Source organism: Thunnus albacares, chromosome 4 (genome assembly GCF_914725855.1).
Source record: "Thunnus albacares chromosome 4, fThuAlb1.1, whole genome shotgun sequence".
In the NCBI taxonomy this organism is placed as follows: Eukaryota; Metazoa; Chordata; class Actinopteri; order Scombriformes; family Scombridae; genus Thunnus; species Thunnus albacares.
The window spans coordinates 22,526,733-22,545,426 of NC_058109.1; the positions used below are offsets into that span (position 1 = coordinate 22,526,733).

Below are 18,694 nucleotides of genomic sequence, written 5' to 3' on the forward strand. Positions count from 1 at the left end.
GCTGTATTTCTCTGAAACTGGGTGATCTAATATTTCTAGTTAGAGCATACAGAATGTGGGAGCAAATGTCACAGCAGATTCTGAGTACAGCCCCGGGGTTGTTACTTCGCAGTCCGCACACATGGTGCTTTGGACAAATTCCACTTCAAATGAAATCAGGTCAGGATTTTCTCCCTCACTAGGAAACCCACCAAGTCAGCAAAAGAATTGGTCGTAGCAGGGTAAACAATACACCACCGAGTCTAGAAAAGACAGCGGCTACACCTGCCTGTTTTTCCAGTTTACCCATAAAACATTGAGCCAGCTGCAAGCCTATTCTTATTAATAATCAGCTTGTTTGTGGTGCTTAATAGTGAGTTTGATCTTATCATACGTTGTGCGCCAAAACGTATGACAAGATCAAGATTTTTGGTTATTGGATCAGTAGTTTCTGCTTAAGGTTTTGTCTTTTTAAGGTAAAACTAACCTCCAGCCCTCTTATCACTGTTAAACAGACCTGGTTTCCCTGTTTCAGATAAATGGGATCTATAATAACAATGGCCTTGGGGGTAAGTGGTCTTTAAACATACAAGACATATATCCACAAGTGCGTGATCACTCTAAATATGTCAGTCTGCTTCACTATCAGAGAGCAAAGTGCTTCACAGGGGAAGAGATAAGCCTGAACAGTAACACAGAAGTCATGTATTATTTAGCCTGGAGCTCCACGTGTGCTGACTCTGGGATGGTCCGTGCTCAGCCCTCTGATTGGACACACCTTCCTGTCAACTCACGCCTTCACAGTGTCATCCCGGAGGGGCGGGGCCTGGCCGCATTTACAACCATGATTGGCCCAAAATAAGAAAATGTACAGCTTTATCTCCGCGGGTTCGAGGAGCAGGTCGCGCGTTATAAATACAGCCTCCAGCCGGATAGAATAAAATGAGCATCGACAGCCAAGGGATCCGCGTCCGGCCACCACTCCATGATCTCAGTGAGAAGGATGCTGCAGCAAGCTCTCAGAGTATCCGGCCGGAGCGCCTTCCCCCTGGTCAAGTGGATGGAGAGGTGGGCTGAGGGCGCAGCGGCCGGTCCGGAGGGGACCAAGCAGCAGCTCGCAGGGAAGACTCTGGACGACATGCCCGGACCGACGGTCGCCAGTTTCGCCTGGGACTTGTTTGCCAAGCGGGGGCTGTCACGGCTGCACGAGTTACAGGTATGATGAAGTTCAGCAGGGATGAGGAGCATCCATTTAAAACACTGCATATTGACAGTGCTTGCATTTTTAGTGGAAATGCATGTAGGCTGCATCATAGTGAACCAAGACTGATGCACATGAGGTCCAAAGAGGACAGAATGATGCATTTCTGAAAACATAATGGATTGCATATACATACAGTAGGTGGTTGTGGGAACAATAATAATAATAATAAAGAAAGAAAGGACTCCATTTTCATTTTTGACTATTTTTAGACTACTGTGAAAATGGCTTAAAGATCCCCTCCAGACATTTTTAAGACATTTAAAGAATTTGTGTCTGACATGTTTTTTCCTCAAAGAAGTTCAGTTTCCTTGTTAAAATTTCTTAAAAACACATATAAGTTTACTCCTTCTCCCTCAAAAATCATTCATTCAGTTCATTTAAAAGTTTAACTACTGGACACAAGATGCCTCCTACCTCCCTGAAAAGTCAATTCTCAGTGTTTGTGCTCTGCAGGCTTCAGGTTACTACATTATACTTTTGTAAGTTGCATACTGAACCGCTACTAGATGTCATGTCATCAAATCATGTTCATGAACTAGACACCTTAAACTCAGAGTTAAAGTGAGCTCAGAGAAACTTTCGCCCTCCAGAAGATGAATGTGAAAACATTCTTCTGCACAGTGAAAGTCAAACATCCAAATGAAGTAACAATAAGCAAAGCACAGATTTTGGTGGAAGGGGACTTTAATCTAAATCTCACCTTTTTAAGATGCAGGTGTTCTATCCACTGATTTGTAATATTCAAAATATATCAAAGAATTTCAATTACTGCTGGTCTACTGTGCAGCAGGTTTATGAAACACTTTGTAAATTAATTTAGCTGCCATCTGTCAACCGTTCTCCCAAGCAAAAAACAAGATTTGGCTGATCAAACTGTACCAACAAGTTATGGATCTTCAATGATAATTATCTCACATTAGTGGATTACAGGAAGGCGTCTTTATCTCAGCGCTGGGTTTTACTTAACTAAAGAAGAGTGCATCCAAAGATGGTGTCAATCATCTCCTAGCCTGCAGGGTTTTTTACAATGTCATACCTCTGTCTCATGTCCCAGCTGGAAGGAGTGCAGCGGTACGGCCCCATGTGGAAGGCAAGCTTCGGCCCCATCCTGACGGTTCACGTGGCCGATCCAGCTCTCATTGAGCAGGTACTGAGACAGGAGGGCCAGTACCCAATGCGCTCTGACCTTTCATCCTGGAAGGATTACAGGAAGCTCAGAGGACATCACTACGGACTCCTGACGTCGTAAGTGTCACATCCTTACCAGTTTACACTTTATGTTCAGACTTTTCCGCTTCTTTGTCAAATATTAGAAACCCCAAATCACAAGACAATGTAAACTATTAAATATGGCAGTACTGATGTAAATGAAGTAACTGAGCTCAAAAACATTCACTGCTAATTCTGGAGCCATAAAGATCAAGGCAACTGCCCTTTAAAAGTGAATTTAGGGATCTGTAAAAGGTCCTTAGTTTAACTTCAGTGTAAGATTTCACCAACAAAAAGAAGCCAAACTTACAAGACTTTAAATTATTGACTCTCTTACTGTGTAAGATAGCCCACTGGCTGGTGTCAAGTTCTTTGCTGCATTTTCAGAAAAGCAGAAGTTAAACACACCTTCTTGAAATGAAGAAGTAGTATGAACAGAAGCCACACTAACATGAGTGTTTGTTGATTTTTACTCTGTGTGTGTGCCCAGTGAGGGGGAGGAGTGGCAGGCGGTCAGAAGTCTCCTGGGGAAGCACATGCTGCGGCCGAAGGCAGTCGAAGCTTATGACAAAACCCTGAACAGCGTGGTCAGTGACCTCATTGCCAAACTTCGCCTTCGCACACGTCCTCGAGGCCTCGTCACGGACATCGCCAGCGAGTTCTATCGCTTTGGCCTGGAGGGTAAGGTTTGATGTGGTTTGAGGGGTTTGAGTATAATGCATCACTATAGGTTGTACCACATTATGTAAACATCGGTAATTAGGGCCAGCTGTATGCTGCAAGCAATATTATATATCATAAAGCTGACATTTCAAACATACGTGCCTATCAAAGCCTGCCCCAACATGCCCCAGTGATTTCAGAATGCCAAACAAGAAGTGACCTTTATCTCACTTTTAAGTTTTTGAGATTTAAGATATTTGGATTCCCAGCAATTTGTGATCAAATTATCTCATTTTGAGTTCTTTTGAGAGTTCAGTTAGGCAGATTGTTTGCAAAAAATAACCAGAAAGCAAAAAAGCACATGATTTAGGCCTAATATAGCTCAGATTAACTACCAATTATTGAATACAGCAATAAAAAAATGGGCTTTTCTGCACACTCATGTAAAATGGACACTGTCCTTTGGCTGTTTTCTGTCCCAACAGTTATTTCCGCATGAGTAAAGAGCAACATTCATTCATTTTCCTCTCCCAGATTTTCCCAGACTAAACACATTTTCGATCCGGTGACTGTGTTTACATGCACGGTTCTCAAACATTTACTGTTGTCAACATTACTGTATTGTTGAATGAATGGAGGCCTGAACTGTGGCCATTGATAGAACTTGACTGAACTTATGATGTGAAACTGAATTTTGCAAAAAGATACCAAGTGTCTAATTACCTATTGTATAATATTTTCTTTTTTGTTGCATTTTACACTGTAAAAAAATCCCCTTTCATCAGTCTCTTGATTACATTGTTATTGCAAAGTATCATTTAATCATAATTAATTATATATCTGTGCTTCTTTAGTATGATGCAGCAGCTTAAATGTGGTTTTATCTTCTTGTACATCAGCATTTACAATATATCATCCCTTGTGTCATGTTGTCTTCACCTTCTCATTTAACTTTTTTTTTTTTTTTTTTGACAGGCATCTCCTCCGTGTTGTTTGAATCCAGAATTGGCTGCCTGGATGCCGTTGTTCCTGAAGAGACAGAGCGTTTTATCCAGTCGATCAACACCATGTTTGTAATGACGCTTCTCACCATGGCCATGCCAAGTTGGTTGCACCAGCTGTTCCCTAAACCCTGGAACATCTTTTGTCAGTGCTGGGACTACATGTTTGACTTCGGTAAGGTTATTTATCATAATGATCATCTGGGTTTGGTGTCAGCATAGGAAATGTTAGCAAACCCTGTGCCCACTTTAAAATACTAACTTTAATAGTTATCAGTTCATGTTCAGAGATCACAAAATGCTTTTTTGAAAGTTAGAATATATGAAAATTATGTGATGAAAAAGAAATCTTCCAACATACAATGAACAGGGATGTTTTCAGCAGTGAAATTATAAGGAAGCTTCGGTTTAGCATGTCACTACAAAGTGGAACCAAAACAAACATGGAGGTGGAACATACTGCATGTCTTTAAACACTTTATGTAACTATTTCCCTTCCGTTCACCTCAATTCTCATTGGCTGGTTGCTGGTTTCCACTCACAACTGGGTTGTCATCCCAGTCACTCTTATCCAGACTTATCCAGATCTGAGACATCAAAATCAAAATGGGGCATCAAAATGATCATGCTGGTCCACCACTAGATCAGGAAGCAGGAAGTCTTGAACCCTCACGCACCACAAGATCATCTGCAAAGTCGTGATGGTCAAAATGTTGCTATAATCAAACTAATATATATGTAATTTTCTCTCAGGACTTACTGAGTTCCTTTGCATCCGCATACAGTACCTTCTCTGTCATAATGACCCCTAATATCTGTGCCTCCAGCTAAAGGTCACATCGACCAGCGTCTGACAGCAGAAGCAGAGAAAGTCGCCTCTGGAGAAAAAGTGGAGGGCCGCTATCTCACCTACTTCCTGTCCCAGACAGGGCTGCCCATGAAGACCGTCTACAGCAACGTCACAGAGCTGCTTCTTGCAGGAGTTGACACAGTAAGACAGATACCTGTGCCATTCTTCTTCACTGGATTCTGCTGTCAGTCCTGCAGACTTTTTTAATCTCTGGTGCGCCCTGTGTTGTCTCAGATCTCCAGCACTATGTCCTGGTCTTTGTATGAGCTGTCCCGTCACCCTGAGGTGCAGGCCTCGCTCCGGGATGAAGTGTTGACTGTACTGCAGGGTCGTCGCGTACCGGAGGCAGCCGATGTTGCCCGCATGCCTCTCCTGAAGGCCACAGTTAAAGAAGTGTTAAGGTATAATTATGTTTTTAGTCATTTTCGTAAAGAAATCTAGTGTGAATCAGCAAGTTTAATTGTACTTACATTATGGAACTTTTGTCTTTCAGGTTGTACCCTGTTATTCCCGCCAATGCACGAGTCATCACTGAGAGAGACATCCAGGTTGGAGGCTACCTCGTCCCTAAAAATGTGAGTGTGTTTGACAGAATTAGTGCACTTTGAAATCATTCATAATGCCATTCAGTCACAGTTGAAAGAGCCTTCATACTGGCCTAAATATGAGAGTTAATGTCTGATGGTTACATTTTTCCATCCAGACTTTGATCACTCTCTGCCACTTTGCAACATCACGGGATCCAGCAGTGTTTCCAAACCCAGATGAATTCCAGCCCCATCGATGGTTGAACAAGGACCAGACTCATCACCCGTATGCCTCTGTACCTTTTGGGGTGGGAAAACGCAGCTGCATAGGCCGCCGTATTGCTGAGCTGGAGCTCTACCTTGCTCTTGCCAGGGTGAGTTAGCTGGACTTAAAAATGGGAAGAAGAAGAGTCATTTTTTGCTGATAAGAGAGATTATTGACTAGCTTTTAACATACTAGCACCAAATCTGATGTTAATCCTAAAACTGTGAATCAACCATTTTAGTGGTCAAAATAAGAAAGCAGTAAGTACACGGATAGAAAACAGCTCATTTACAGACAAACAGTCTATTCGGTTAGTTAATGGTTTGAAAAAATGACTGTAAATCCACATACAATTACAGTACAGACACTCACACACTGCTTCACAGCCTGAATTTAGCAGTACATGTAATTTTCTGATTAATTGTTGAAAATCAGAACTGTAGAAGCACAGGACGCTGTGATCAATAAGTAGTCACAATGTGAGAGCTTTCATTAAAATGGAAATGAGCAACATCTGCTACATACTGCATGCACAAAGATTATCTGAAATGCTTTCTGATGAAAACAGTAAGTAATTTAGATTGTGTGTCATTAAATAATCAGAAACTGGAGTGTTTCTAACAAACAAAGCACTTTTCCTTGGAAGAAATTAACAAATGAGAAAATGGGATTTGAGATGCATATCCAGTTTCTAATTAACTACTTCAATTACTTAATAAAGGCAGTTAAGAGTCACTGCCCAACACTTAGCACATGATGAGCACTTATTGATTTTTTTTTTTTATTTCAATCACCCGGTTGTTAATCTGTTTTCTCTGCTTCTGCTCTCATTAGATCTTAATAGAGTTTGATGTGAAGCCGGACCCAGAAGGGGTTTCCGTGAAGCCCATGACACGGACGCTTCTAGTTCCTGAAAATGTCATTAACCTGCAGTTTATCGAACGATGACCCACTCTCCCGAGCGGTTCAGTTACGTGAACGTGAACGTGAGACTCTTGGCAGCAGAGAGCACGAGCAGGCGGAGTTACCACAGGAGCTGTGAGCCCGTTGCATTGCAGCGGATCACGTCAGAGCGGACCTTCAACCCTCCACAAATCAAAGACCAAAGCCCTCCATACCCGCAACCTTGTTTGTGGAGGTTGACATGTGGAGACGGACAAACGGGAGAAGGATGAGGAGGAGTGAAGGCACATCACTGAGACATTCCCCTGGGAGCGGTTTAACTCCAAATTTCAATCTGTCTCTCTTTTTTTTTTTTTTTAAACATAAAATCACCATTATAGCACTTATTTGCACAGAGGCCAAAAGCAAGCCAGTGATCTCCTACAATATGTTTAACAAATAGTCTTCATACTTTCATTTCATCCTTAACGTGAGTCACACCATTACATAGGATTTGACTTAACATGTCGGTATTTGAAGCAGATTTCTGATTAAGCCCTCGCAAATGTGATTAAGAACTGTGTTCATATATAACACGAGCTTCCACACTCTTAACTACATACAGCAGTATCAGCGATTTCCTGTGTGTCCTGATCGTGTAAATGTTTCATTTCAGGACCGTCTGTGTACATGTTATTCCAGTTTTCCAGCAACGACATTACATGTCTCATAAAGTCTGAGATGCACAGTGCGTCATGAATTATTGAAGAGTACTAGGAGAGCTTCAGACTGGCACAAGAGCACAGTTTCTAACATCTCCAGCTCTTATTGAGATACTAGTTAGATTTTAAACATGTTGATAAAAATGTCTTTCATAAGGTGCTTATGGTGAAAAACTTTTAGTGATGGGTTCCTTTTTTTTTTTTTTTTGAAAATATCCACAAAAATGGCAGCTGTTGAAAATATTCCTGTGCAGAAATACATGGTGCCACTGTTTTAAAACCCAAAACTATTCTGCACTCAGACTTTGTAAATCTGCCTGTCTTGTCTTTGAAATTTAAATGTATGCAACAATTCAACACTGCAGCACAATGCAAGTTTATCTGTCTGTAATTTTTTTTTTTTTTACGTCTAAACCTACTATGACTGATATTTCACCGTTTTGTAAACTTCAGTATCTGAATTCTGTATTTATTCTAATTTAACATATTTTGAAACTGTTACTGTAAATGTCAATAAAAGGTTTCAAGTGAATTCTGTTGATTTTATTTGGCCTAACTCATGAGAACCATCAATAATACCACTAGTATTGTGTGCGTGAGTGTGATGCCCACTTGGCTCATTAAGAAAAATATTCCCCGCTGTCACAATTCAGCATTTAACCTTCAGTTTTATTAGCTGTATCAGATTAGGTCTAAATGATCAAACAACTTTTTAACTGTGGATAGTTTGATGCCGGTCAACAGCCACGTGGCACGTAGGCAATAATTTCTAAGAAATACAACACTGAGTATCAAAGTTCTTGTGTGACATGATTATCTGGAGCCATGGTGTACCAGCTGTAGGTCGATAAGTCAGACCAACCTGTCCAACAGATGGGGGGAAATGATGTTTAACCTAAAGCTAGAGATCTGCCTCCGAATAGAAATCATGTTACAATTAAAAGTTTGTTCAAAATGTGACATCATCACCCAAAGTTATGATCCAATTGTCCAATACTGACCTGAATCATTATCAGTGCATATCTATAATTCTTACAGTGCTTACTTTGTCAGCTTGAAACATTTATTGCAGCATTTACACTGTTAATTTAAGCATAGTGCTGACAGTGATAGACTAGAGTATACAGTATGTTCATACCCTCAAAAAAACATCCTTCCAGTGTCCATAAAAGTGATCATTCAGTGATTATTAGTTATACAGAAAGTGTTGATTCTTGACAAATTAGAGTATTGGCTCCCTGTTTCTACCTTTGATAGAGTCTTGTTCATGATTACAAATTCAGACTAAACTTCCCAGGGAAGCAGAAATCAACACCTTCACAATACCTCGAGTGATAAAACTTCTTCCAGCCTCATTGTCTTGTGTAGACCTGTGAGCAATGACAGCAGGCGCCATGAGTGAGGAGGATGGTACAGATGAGGAAGGAAAGCTACAGTCTGCAGGTGATGCTGTTAGAAGACTTACTGCTGGAACATCGCTGAATTAAGTCCATTTTGTGAGACATGATGGGTTCACAGAATATTGTTCACTGTTAAAATTTAGACTAGACAGCTGTGACAGATAGGAATGTATGGCTTGAAAGAATTTTTCATTCAATCATCACTTGATTAACTCGCAGGAACTCATTCAGTATGTGGCTAACACTGTTTTAATAAATAAGCTTATAATCCATCATAGCCAAGTTAGATTTTAAATAAGGAATAAGAATCCTATTGGTAACTCTTGTAAAAATTAATAAAAGTCCTCTAAGATGTTTAAAATACATGTAAGATCCAATAGAGGAACAAAACAGATTTCCAATAGAACCAAACAGTTTTTCTCATAAAGGGGATACAAAGTCTAATAGGATTTCTAGAAATCCTGAAGGATTTTACTAGAACCAGCAGAAAAAAAAACAGATTTCCAATAGGATTGAGAAAATCCTAAAAAGAACATTTTTTCTAACAGGATTTTTAGAAATTTATGGGACTCCTAAAGGATTCTTTTGGAAAAGATTTTTTGACCAGGGCACAACAGTGAAATGAAACAATTGATTGTGCATGTACTAAGTGTCCAAAACCAAACACTTGGCCTAAGTTACTGGTTTTAAGCTTATCAGACAATTAACTGTAAAGTAACCACTTAACCAACTAACATTTTTGGACCTCTTCTTCAAAAAAGAAGAAATGTTGTGAGGACAATTTCAGTTTAAATGTTAAGAAATATTAATCTCGCGTGAAATATTCTGTGTATATCATTTGAACGGCCTGCTCTCCGGTCCACTGGGGGGCACTGTTGTACCGTAAAGCTGTTTGCTAACTGCGCTACACCCTCACAAGAAGAAAACAGAGCAGCAAAGAAGCTAATGCTAATAAGCATCCGTCAAATTCCTGTGGTCAGTTAGCCATGTAGCTACCTAAATAAACCGCCCACGTCAAGCAGCTAACAGGGTGTTGATATAGACCATATAGGCTCCATATAGACTCCCATTAACGGATCTGATATCACAACTAAGACAAACAGCAAGGTGAGTCGCAAGACAGCGTAGCTAGCTGGTCGTATTAGCTTGCTAATTAACTATCGTAAGAACGTTATGTTGGCTAAGCTAATGCTAGCTAGCCTAACAGAAACCAGCATTATTTTGACCAGATAATGTTGGCTAACCAGAAAGACTGTCAGAACTATAATGCACCATTATCTGGGGGAAGCTTTCTTGATCGCTACAGCTATTATTTCCGTATTAAGTATCACATATTGGAGGCAGTCGTAAAGGCCCCATATGGGTAAGGTTACATGTAAACAAAAGGCGATGATGAGCAGCCTGATCACTCCCCTGACTTATAGAAACACAAACACAGACTACTTTAAAATGGATCACACACACAGCGGTAAAGCGACATTCTGAATAAATGACTATCATTTGAGACGTATTTCGTCTGTTTATAACTTTGACGTTATGTTCATACATGAATCAAAGTTGAAATATGTTCTCATACACTGTTATTAAGATGCTTACTATAAAGAAATAAGGTGAATTATTAAAAACTGGTCAACATATGCACACGGATTCCAGGTTATTCCTCAATTTAACACTGGAAGGCTAAGCAAATCAAACAACATGTTAATGTAGAGTGTCCCTAAAGCATATGATACCCCTTACTTGCTCCAATTAGAGTTTAATTATTCGTGGATTGTACTAATTGTGAGCAACCTGGAACATGCTTAAGCTCATGTTCTCACATGGATTTAGCAACCATATTAAGCCAGATAAACTCTGAAGCCAAGTTAAAGGTTCATAAACGTGAGAGAGACAGGATTGATGAGTTCTGCTACTCTGAGAAAGGTGCAAATTTATTTCCTGACGTGTCTTATGTTGTGACTGGACAGATGCAGGCGGGTGACCCTGTGGTTGGTGCGCCGATGGCAGTAGCTGGTGCTCAGAGCCGGTCAGAGGACGAAGAGTCACTCGGAGTAAAAGATGTGAAAAGGACAGCGACACAAGCATTTGGCAGTGGTGTTCCCAAACGCAGAAGCTCCTCGAGGTGTGATTTAATTTGTTGTGTATTGTGTTGTTCCAGCTGTATACTGGCATAGTCAACATGGTTTCTTTTAGCAATAAATGGGAATATAGTTGTGTTGCTCACTGCTGCTCAAAATATGTGATTTAGTGTTTCTGTTGTGTGTATATATGTTTAAAGAATGATGAATTGCTGCGTAAATGTTGCCAAAATAATGTCCTCAGGTCAATAAAGAGGAAGAAATTTGATGACGAGCTGGTGGAAAGCAGCCTCGTCAAGTCATCCAGTAGAGTTAAAGGTCCTCCTGTCATCGAGCCTGTTCGCTGTTCAGGGAGCGAGCCTTCATCCAGTGAGAGAAAGAAGGTACATAAAGCCATAAAAGATTCCCACACAAATGCGTGATGGAGATAAAGCTTGAGACTGATGGATGATGTAAATTTTTGTGCCCTTATGTGACCCTGTTAGGTGGCGAAATCAGGAACAGCTTTGCCACCGCCTCTTACAATGGTGGTAAACCCTGCACCTATCACCAAAAGGGTGAAGAAAAGCAAGCAGCCTCTACATATTACCAAAGACTTGGGTCGGTGGAAACCTACTGATGACCTGCTGCTTATAAATGCTGTGTTGCAGGTGAGTAGTACAAACTTAACGACGCTGTCATGAAAGATGGACATTGTTCAGGAATTAACGTGACCAGTTTCTTTCTACTTTCTTGTGAAATCTTGTGTTTGTCTCTAGACCACAGATCTAACCTCTGTTCATTTGGGGGTCAAGTTCAGCTGTCGTTTCACTTTGCGGGAAATTAAAGAGAGGTGGTACGCTCTCCTCTACGATCCTGTCATCTCAAAGTAAGATACCAAGCAGGCAAAAACTTCACCTTCCCCTAATTTTTATATATATTTATATATATATGTTTTCTCTTTTTGTTTACACCCTTACCCTTTGAATTTTATTTCAATCACATTCTGTCTGTTGTCTGTGTGGTTAGGCTGGCATGGCAGGCTATGCGGCAGCTTCACCCAGAGGCCATTGCAGCGATCCAAAGCAAAGCGCTCTTCAGCCAGGCTGAGGAGGCACTGCTGGCCAAGATTGGTTCAGTAAGTGAAATTGTTTCTTGAATCAGCTGATGTGTACCAATCAAATGGCGATTCAAACGCAATTCAAAAATAAGCTGTTGTCTTATTTTGGATTACAGCATACGTTTTTGAAATACACATTTGATATTTGCGTCTTGAATTCACAAGAGGCTTTGCATTATGTTTGTCGTTAAACAGACTAGCCAGCCCAAACTGGACGTGTTCCAGGAGCTCCTGAGCAAACACCCCAGTGTCTTTCACCAATCTCGCACCCCCAAAAGCCTGCTGGTACACTGGCAGCTTCTAAAGCAGTACTACCTGCTGGATGACCAGAGTGGTGAGTTGAGTTACTCATTCAAACTCTTCGGAGAATTCACAAATTAAGTTCATTTATTTTGGCCAAATGAAACATGTCCTTTGTACTAGGGGTGGAGTTGAATCCAAATACAGTATTCCAAGAAGCACAAATAGTGGGTTTTTACGAATATATATTTCGTAGAAATATTTTCAAAATTATTTGTTTTCAGGAAGAAAAAAAACATCAAATAACAGCAGGTCGAGACATCACTGTCTCCGTATCTCTCCTCTGCTCCGTCTGTCTCTGTGTCATGGATGTATAAATAGCTGCACGTCTGTGTGTCTGGCGGAGCCGAGCTTTGGCTGAGTGATCAGCGCAGTCGTCCATAGTCTGGGAGACCGGGGATTGATACCCAGTGTGGGAAAAAGTGTCAGCAAAATAGTTAATTGAAGAACACTTTAATATCCTAAAATTAGAAGCATAATAAAAACAAAAACAGGATTGTTATGCCTATTTCCACTTCTATTGGAATACAAATACAAATAATTTTGCTGCCTCAACAAATACAAATACTGGGCTCTCCACACATCCCTATTTTGTACTCAGATGCACGTCAAGTATGAATCCCTTTTGGGGGCCATCCTGCAAGCAAACTGTAATATCTTTAGACTGGGTGTGGAATATAATTCAAATCTTTGACAGGAAAAGACACTTAAGTGTAAACATTTGCCAGTAAACAGTTGTTTTAAAATCTAAAAAAGTGCAGTTTAGGGCTGTAGTCTCCTGGTCGACTGGTCGATTAGTTCGTCGATATGCTCTCGTCCGACTAAATTCTCATTGGTTGAATAATCTCCGTGTTATTTTCATAAGGAGAAAAGTGCTACATCAACAACTTTCCAGGAGTAATCCATTATTTCCTGCGGCGGGAGGGACAGACTAATAAATTACCTGTGAAAAGGGGGTTGTATTCAAAACACCCCCGATGTTTTCACAACGTTGAACTCGCCCAACCTAATGGAGACTGCTGGGTCTACTGAAGATCATGTACGATTTCAGTCGACCAAGATTTTCTTGGTTGACTACAGCCCTAGTGCAGTTACATAACAAAATTAACTGATCTCAAACCAGACTCTTCTTCATGTAAAGGTGTGTTCTGTCAGAAACACATACAAACATTTAAAATGGTCAAACAAACTAAATTATATTACCTAAACAGACAGTCGCTATAATTGATGAGTAAACTACATCATGACTGTTAGAGGGGCTTTTTTTCTTAGAGCACAACCAGGCTTTACATCTCTTTATTGGGGTCTTAGCATGGCAGAAATTGTAGGGACTGTTTTACTGTGACTATTTTACTTCTATTCTACTCTGATCAACATTTATTAAAAATACAGAAAAATAGAGTTTGTCAACATCTGTAATAGATGACAATTATGATGTAAATTACATTACTATCTATTGAATAATCACATTAATAAAGTGAAGAACTCTGTATTCAGTAGTGTGTTGTTTTTTTGTGTGTTACAGTCCAGCCTCTCCCTAAAGGTGACCAAGTCCTGAACTTCTCTGATGCTGAGCAGATGGTTGATGATGTAAAGTTAAAGTAAGACAATCTTTCACTTTGCAGTATTCATATAAGATTTTAGTTTGTCATAAAAGATAGTAGATAAATTATTGTCCATCTTCTCGCTAAAGTATTGTGTGTCCATCAATTTTCACTGCTGATCAGTTTTTTTGTGTTTCCTTCCATGCAGGGAGAGCAGAGACGAGGTGTTGGAACATGGTAAGAATTTTCATTATAAAGACACAAGTTGATATTCAGCTGCGATGCTTCATTACTTGAAGATTTGTTTAATGACAGTGCAGACGCCACAGTGAGGTTTAGTTCAGGTTCGAGTTGGCAGTACAGTTGTTTGTTATTACAGCCAGAAATGTCCTAATTGATTTTTTTTTTTTGTTGCTGTATAACATGGATTTAAATCTTTGATCATCTTGATATTTCTTACTTAAATGTTTTTACTCCTGGTTTCCTTTCAGAGCTGATGATTTCTGATCGTCACCAGAAAAGAGAGATCAGACAGTTAGAGCAGGAGTTGCCACGCTGGCAGGTCCTTGTCGACAGTATCACAGGTATACACGCTTACACTCGCCAAGCACAAGCAGATGACTTTTTAAAATTATATTTGTTTCGAAGAACCCAGTTTGGTGGAAATCTGTTTATGTTCATGTCTTCGTCACCAGGGATGAGTATGCCCGACTTTGACAACCAGACACTGGCGGCACTACGAGGACGAATGGTACGCTACCTCATGAGATCACGAGAGGTAAATCATTGTATTTTTCACAAATATGATACCTCAGAAGCACCGCTGTTTGTGAGCGGGCCAATCTTATCTATGAAGGTGTATTTTAGTATGATGCTAATTGTCTTTTTATTCATGTTCACACAGATTACGTTGGGCAGGGCGACGAAGGACAAACAGATAGATGTAGATCTGTCACTAGAGGGACCTGCCTGGAAAATATCAAGAAAACAAGGTGATTAAACTTAAAACAAACATTGTCAGGCTGTAATAGGAAATTTAAAATAATTTGCTCTTAGTTACTGGCAGCAGCTAAGAGAATGGAAACTGCAAAATGAATTAAATTTTTTGGATTGTTTGAGCAAATGGCACTTACTGAATAATTAATTAGCATAATGATAACTTATCAGATATATTTTTGAAAGTAAACTTGCATGCAACACTATTACGGTTCAGACCAAATGTGAAGAGAATTTTATGTGTGGCACGATTGGTCTGTGTGCAGAATATAAAGACAAAATATCCCCAGGAACATTTTTGTAACTCAGGGGCTATACTCATGATTTGAGAGGAGGAATCAGGGTCCGTATTTGCTACCTCTGCTGTAGTTCCTGGCCCACCAAAAGTCCCAGGTGTGGGGGTAATACTTTCCAGGAAGTTGATCATTCAACAGTTGATGTTTAATATACATTTATGCTGCTTTGTGTCATTTTAAAATACTGTAACAGTAAAGCTGCTACCTTGACCTCAAGCTGTTAGATATGAGGAAGTTGCATGAAGCAGTGTCACAATCGTGCAGAACGTGCACAGCAGAGCGTTTGTATGTGTGACTGTTACATCTCAAAAGGTCAATGTCTGTCATGGTTTTAAACTGACATAGATTTGAGACCAGTTTGTTTCTTTTATTGATTTTATTGTCATGTTAAAGCCCTATGAGACAACATTAATGACTAAAGAAGAAACAATAAAAGTCGAAAAAACGAATTAAATTATTATTTATTAAGAATTTATCAGTCCACCTCAGAAGAGCTCTGGGAAAAAAAGAAACCTCAACTGTGAAATAACCAAAACTTCTCAAACTTTGGCAGAAAATATTGTGTTCATGTAGGATCCTTGTCAGTCATAGTAAGAAGATTATTGAGGGAAAAAAAGTTTTCAGGGACTTTTAAAGCTTCATATTTTCAACTAGCAGCAATGAGAGGCTGCTGACAGTAAACTCAACAATCAATCATCTTGATGTTTTTGATGTTTCCAGGAATTATTAAACTGAAGAATAACGGAGACTTCTTCATCGCCAATGAGGGCAGACGACCCATCTACATAGATGGCAGACCGGTCCTGTCGGGCAACAAGTGGAAACTCAACAACAACTCAGTGGTGGAGGTGTGTGGAGGATGTCAGCCAAGTTGCATATGATTTAAATTTTAAGCGATCATAATATATTTGAGTGAGACGTGGCTCTAACATACTGTATGTGTCCCTACAGATTGCAGGTCTTCGTTTCGTGTTTCTTATTAACCTGGAACTCATCTCACTAATAAAAGCTGAAGCAGCAAAGATGACACAGCAGTGAATATCAGCCATCCAGCAGGAGAATCCACATGAAGGACGTACTGGCAGGCATATGGATCCAGGAAGTCCCTCTGTGTACAACAGTGGTTAAAGGATGCTCGTATCAAGCTCAGCAGTGCTACCAAGAATCGGACTGACAGCGGCCATGTTAACCTGAAATGTGAATTATAAAGAGGCTACAGCTAATTCCTGGAGATAGTGACAGGTTTTAGGTGATGTTTGGACATTTTCCATGTTGTAATGTAGACACTCTCATGGTAGAGCCTTGTTTTTCCACTTTTTTCAGAATATTGTATTTAAATTCTGTAGTAAAGCTTTTTCAAAATATTAAACTTGTATACACATGAGATTCTGAAATTGTCTTTACAGTCCTATTCACTCCTCATCGTTAAGTTTAACGTATTAACAAAGAACTGTTCTGTGAGAAACAACACGTCCTTGCATTCGGGAGGGATTCTGTAATGTGCAGTATGTTACTAAAAACCGTTAATGCAAAACTAGTTTTACTAAAAGCACTAATTTATGCTCAGGTGGGTGTCAGAATGGATTGTAGGTGGCTTTTCTCTCGATAACTTTGGATATTTGGCTCAAATATTTTTTACATTTTAAGATTAAGAATCTTTATATGCTCTGAAATGTTTTTTTATCAGTTAAAAATAAAGAAAATAAAGAAAAGACCAGTTAATCTGAGCACCAATGAGTGCTACTCCCTGCACGTAAAATATTCACTGCAGATATTCAACTCACATTTGACTCAAATCCTGAAATGCTCAAGGGAGTGCTTAAAGATCCTGGTATTATAAATCAGTTAAAGGCTCTTTTAGCCTTATCAGAAAACAGAAAAATGGTGATGCATCAGCTACGTTTGATCAGATCTCACTAAACCAAAGCAGTCTGGAGTGAATAGGTCAGTCTTCTGTCAAGCTGAGGATGGGGAGACTACCAAAGTCCACACAAATTTATGTCTATTTCTGACTTTCTCTAATATATATTTTTCTTATGAATCACTGAAGTACATTTTCCAGCCTGTTGGCTTTTTGTTACAAATAGGCGAAATGACCTGCAATCTCTTTCATTGAACTGTTCATAACTGCATCTGCAGTTGAAGATTAACGGGATTCGTGATCTGAATCAACTGTATTGTCGGTTATATACACATTACCAGTAGGTAGAGCTAGAGAGCCCAGCAGTGACAGACAGACCACAGAGGCAATATTGTAGGTTTTATTATGCAGATAAGTGATAGAATTTCTTTACAGAGAGGAAAGTTCACTACACTCTGTCTCTGCATGACACTAATTCATCTTTCACTTGATTCATTGACCTACAATTCTGAGAAATGTTATTTCAGGGTAATTGGTCACACAGATAGAAAAAAACTACACAACCACAATATATGCAAAAACAATGACCAGTAACATAGCAACCAGCAGAAACATAGCAACACATCAATCAGAAACATGGATATTTATGAAGGATATGTATGAAATTTATTGCTCTGATTGTGCCCGACAGCACAACCTTCGCACAAAAGGCGTATCGTTACTTAAATATTTATTTAAGGTGTGTCTTTAGTTAGTACGTGGAAATGTACCTGTTGGCTTAAGGAATTGTTTTATCTAAAACAATTGTTTCATTGAGCAACAGGATGTTCTTGTCCATTCATAAAATGTACTTCACTAACATGAAGGTGTCAGAGGTAGGTGTCATATACATGTAAAAAACAATATTTGACTGAATCCTCACATGAGGGCATGTATGAAAGTGCACCGAGGGGGTTTGGAAAAAATGTCATCAAAACACAGACAGTGCAGTCCAGTGAATCAGTTGTTACTATAGCAACTAAATCCTAAGTACGTGCCTCAGGTTATGTTTTGACTGCATTCTCCAAACATGGCAAAGCTCACAATAGCACAGTTTAAACATGGGGGAAAAAAAGAAAATCCCTCAGCCATATTTTACACAACAGTGACCAAATCCAGACACATTATCTTGTGATATTCTGCTATATAAATATGTGTGAGTTCAGGTTACCAGCTGTTCAGCAGGAAACACCTAAAAAATGTTGCATCCAGAGAGAAACAATTTAAGCCAAGAGCACCTGATAGTTTAGTGTCAGGACTGTATATTGTTTGAACAAACCAGTTGTTTGCTGAATTTGCGGTAATCCTTTAACTTTTGTGTCAGTTTTCCTGCAGCTTCTGTTAAATTGGTGGCACACAGAAGAACAGGAGGAGTTTGAGTGTGAAATATCTGCAAGGTGTGACATTTGTTGAATTCTGAGTCTTTATCACTTCCTTTTCGATACTAATTACTGTACGGCAAAAAGGAATATAAACAGGAACTCTTCTGATGTCCACCATGACCACTTGGAGGAGAGAAAAGACTATTTTAAAGAGGAAAAAATATCAAATAAATACAGTTTTACTGTACTTTGCAGATTTTAGTCAAATGTGCACCGTGTAACATCAATGAATCATTACTGCATTCCATTTAATTAACAAAAATATATTTACTATTAAAAAATCTATACATACTATTAAGATCATCATTGAGAAGACGGGTACTGGCAGCATTATACA

The 18,694-nt window shown here is 39.5% G+C and overlaps 2 protein-coding genes and 1 long non-coding RNA gene across 3 annotated transcripts; 2 read left to right on the forward strand and 1 right to left on the reverse strand.

Moving 5' to 3' along the window:
• Nucleotides 1–848: 848 nt before the first annotated feature.
• LOC122980993 (25-hydroxyvitamin D-1 alpha hydroxylase, mitochondrial) lies at nucleotides 849–7,894 on the forward strand. The gene is made up of 9 exons (XM_044349471.1): nucleotides 849–1,195; nucleotides 2,298–2,488; nucleotides 2,943–3,133; nucleotides 4,091–4,291; nucleotides 4,944–5,107; nucleotides 5,201–5,367; nucleotides 5,460–5,541; nucleotides 5,670–5,867; nucleotides 6,593–7,894. The coding sequence occupies exons 1-9, from the start codon at nucleotides 965–967 to the stop codon at nucleotides 6,704–6,706; spliced, it is 1,539 nt and encodes a 512-aa protein (XP_044205406.1). The 5' UTR covers nucleotides 849–964; the 3' UTR covers nucleotides 6,707–7,894.
• LOC122980995 lies at nucleotides 7,688–9,573 on the reverse strand. The gene is made up of 2 exons (XR_006403136.1): nucleotides 8,828–9,573; nucleotides 7,688–8,732 (listed from the first exon to the last, which is right to left on the reverse strand). It is a non-coding gene; the product is annotated as an uncharacterized LOC122980995 (long non-coding RNA).
• Nucleotides 9,574–9,703: 130 nt separating this feature from the next.
• mcrs1 (microspherule protein 1) lies at nucleotides 9,704–16,469 on the forward strand. Its single transcript, XM_044349472.1, has 14 exons — nucleotides 9,704–9,869; nucleotides 10,730–10,884; nucleotides 11,085–11,223; nucleotides 11,326–11,490; nucleotides 11,599–11,708; nucleotides 11,849–11,957; nucleotides 12,135–12,273; nucleotides 13,765–13,840; nucleotides 13,992–14,020; nucleotides 14,275–14,367; nucleotides 14,479–14,561; nucleotides 14,688–14,775; nucleotides 15,796–15,923; nucleotides 16,027–16,469. Exons 2-14 carry the CDS (start codon nucleotides 10,730–10,732, stop codon nucleotides 16,111–16,113), a joined length of 1,401 nt encoding a protein of 466 aa, XP_044205407.1. The 5' UTR covers nucleotides 9,704–9,869; the 3' UTR covers nucleotides 16,114–16,469.
• Nucleotides 16,470–18,694: the final 2,225 nt, after the last annotated feature.

Bases quoted from the DNA above. Each gene is read 5' to 3' on its own strand.
- mcrs1 (XM_044349472.1), top strand. From the start codon at position 10,730: ATGCAGGCGGGTGACCCTGTGGTTGGTGCGCCGATGGCAGTAGCTGGT. The intron at 12,274-13,764 runs GTGAGTTGAGTT...TGTGTGTTACAG, and splicing joins CCTGCTGGATGACCAGAGTG to TCCAGCCTCTCCCTAAAGGT. The intron at 14,021-14,274 runs GTAAGAATTTTC...GTTTCCTTTCAG, and splicing joins AGACGAGGTGTTGGAACATG to AGCTGATGATTTCTGATCGT.
- LOC122980993 (XM_044349471.1), top strand. From the start codon at position 965: ATGATCTCAGTGAGAAGGATGCTGCAGCAAGCTCTCAGAGTATCCGGC. The intron at 5,108-5,200 runs GTAAGACAGATA...GTGTTGTCTCAG, and splicing joins TTCTTGCAGGAGTTGACACA to ATCTCCAGCACTATGTCCTG. The intron at 5,542-5,669 runs GTGAGTGTGTTT...TTTTCCATCCAG, and splicing joins GCTACCTCGTCCCTAAAAAT to ACTTTGATCACTCTCTGCCA.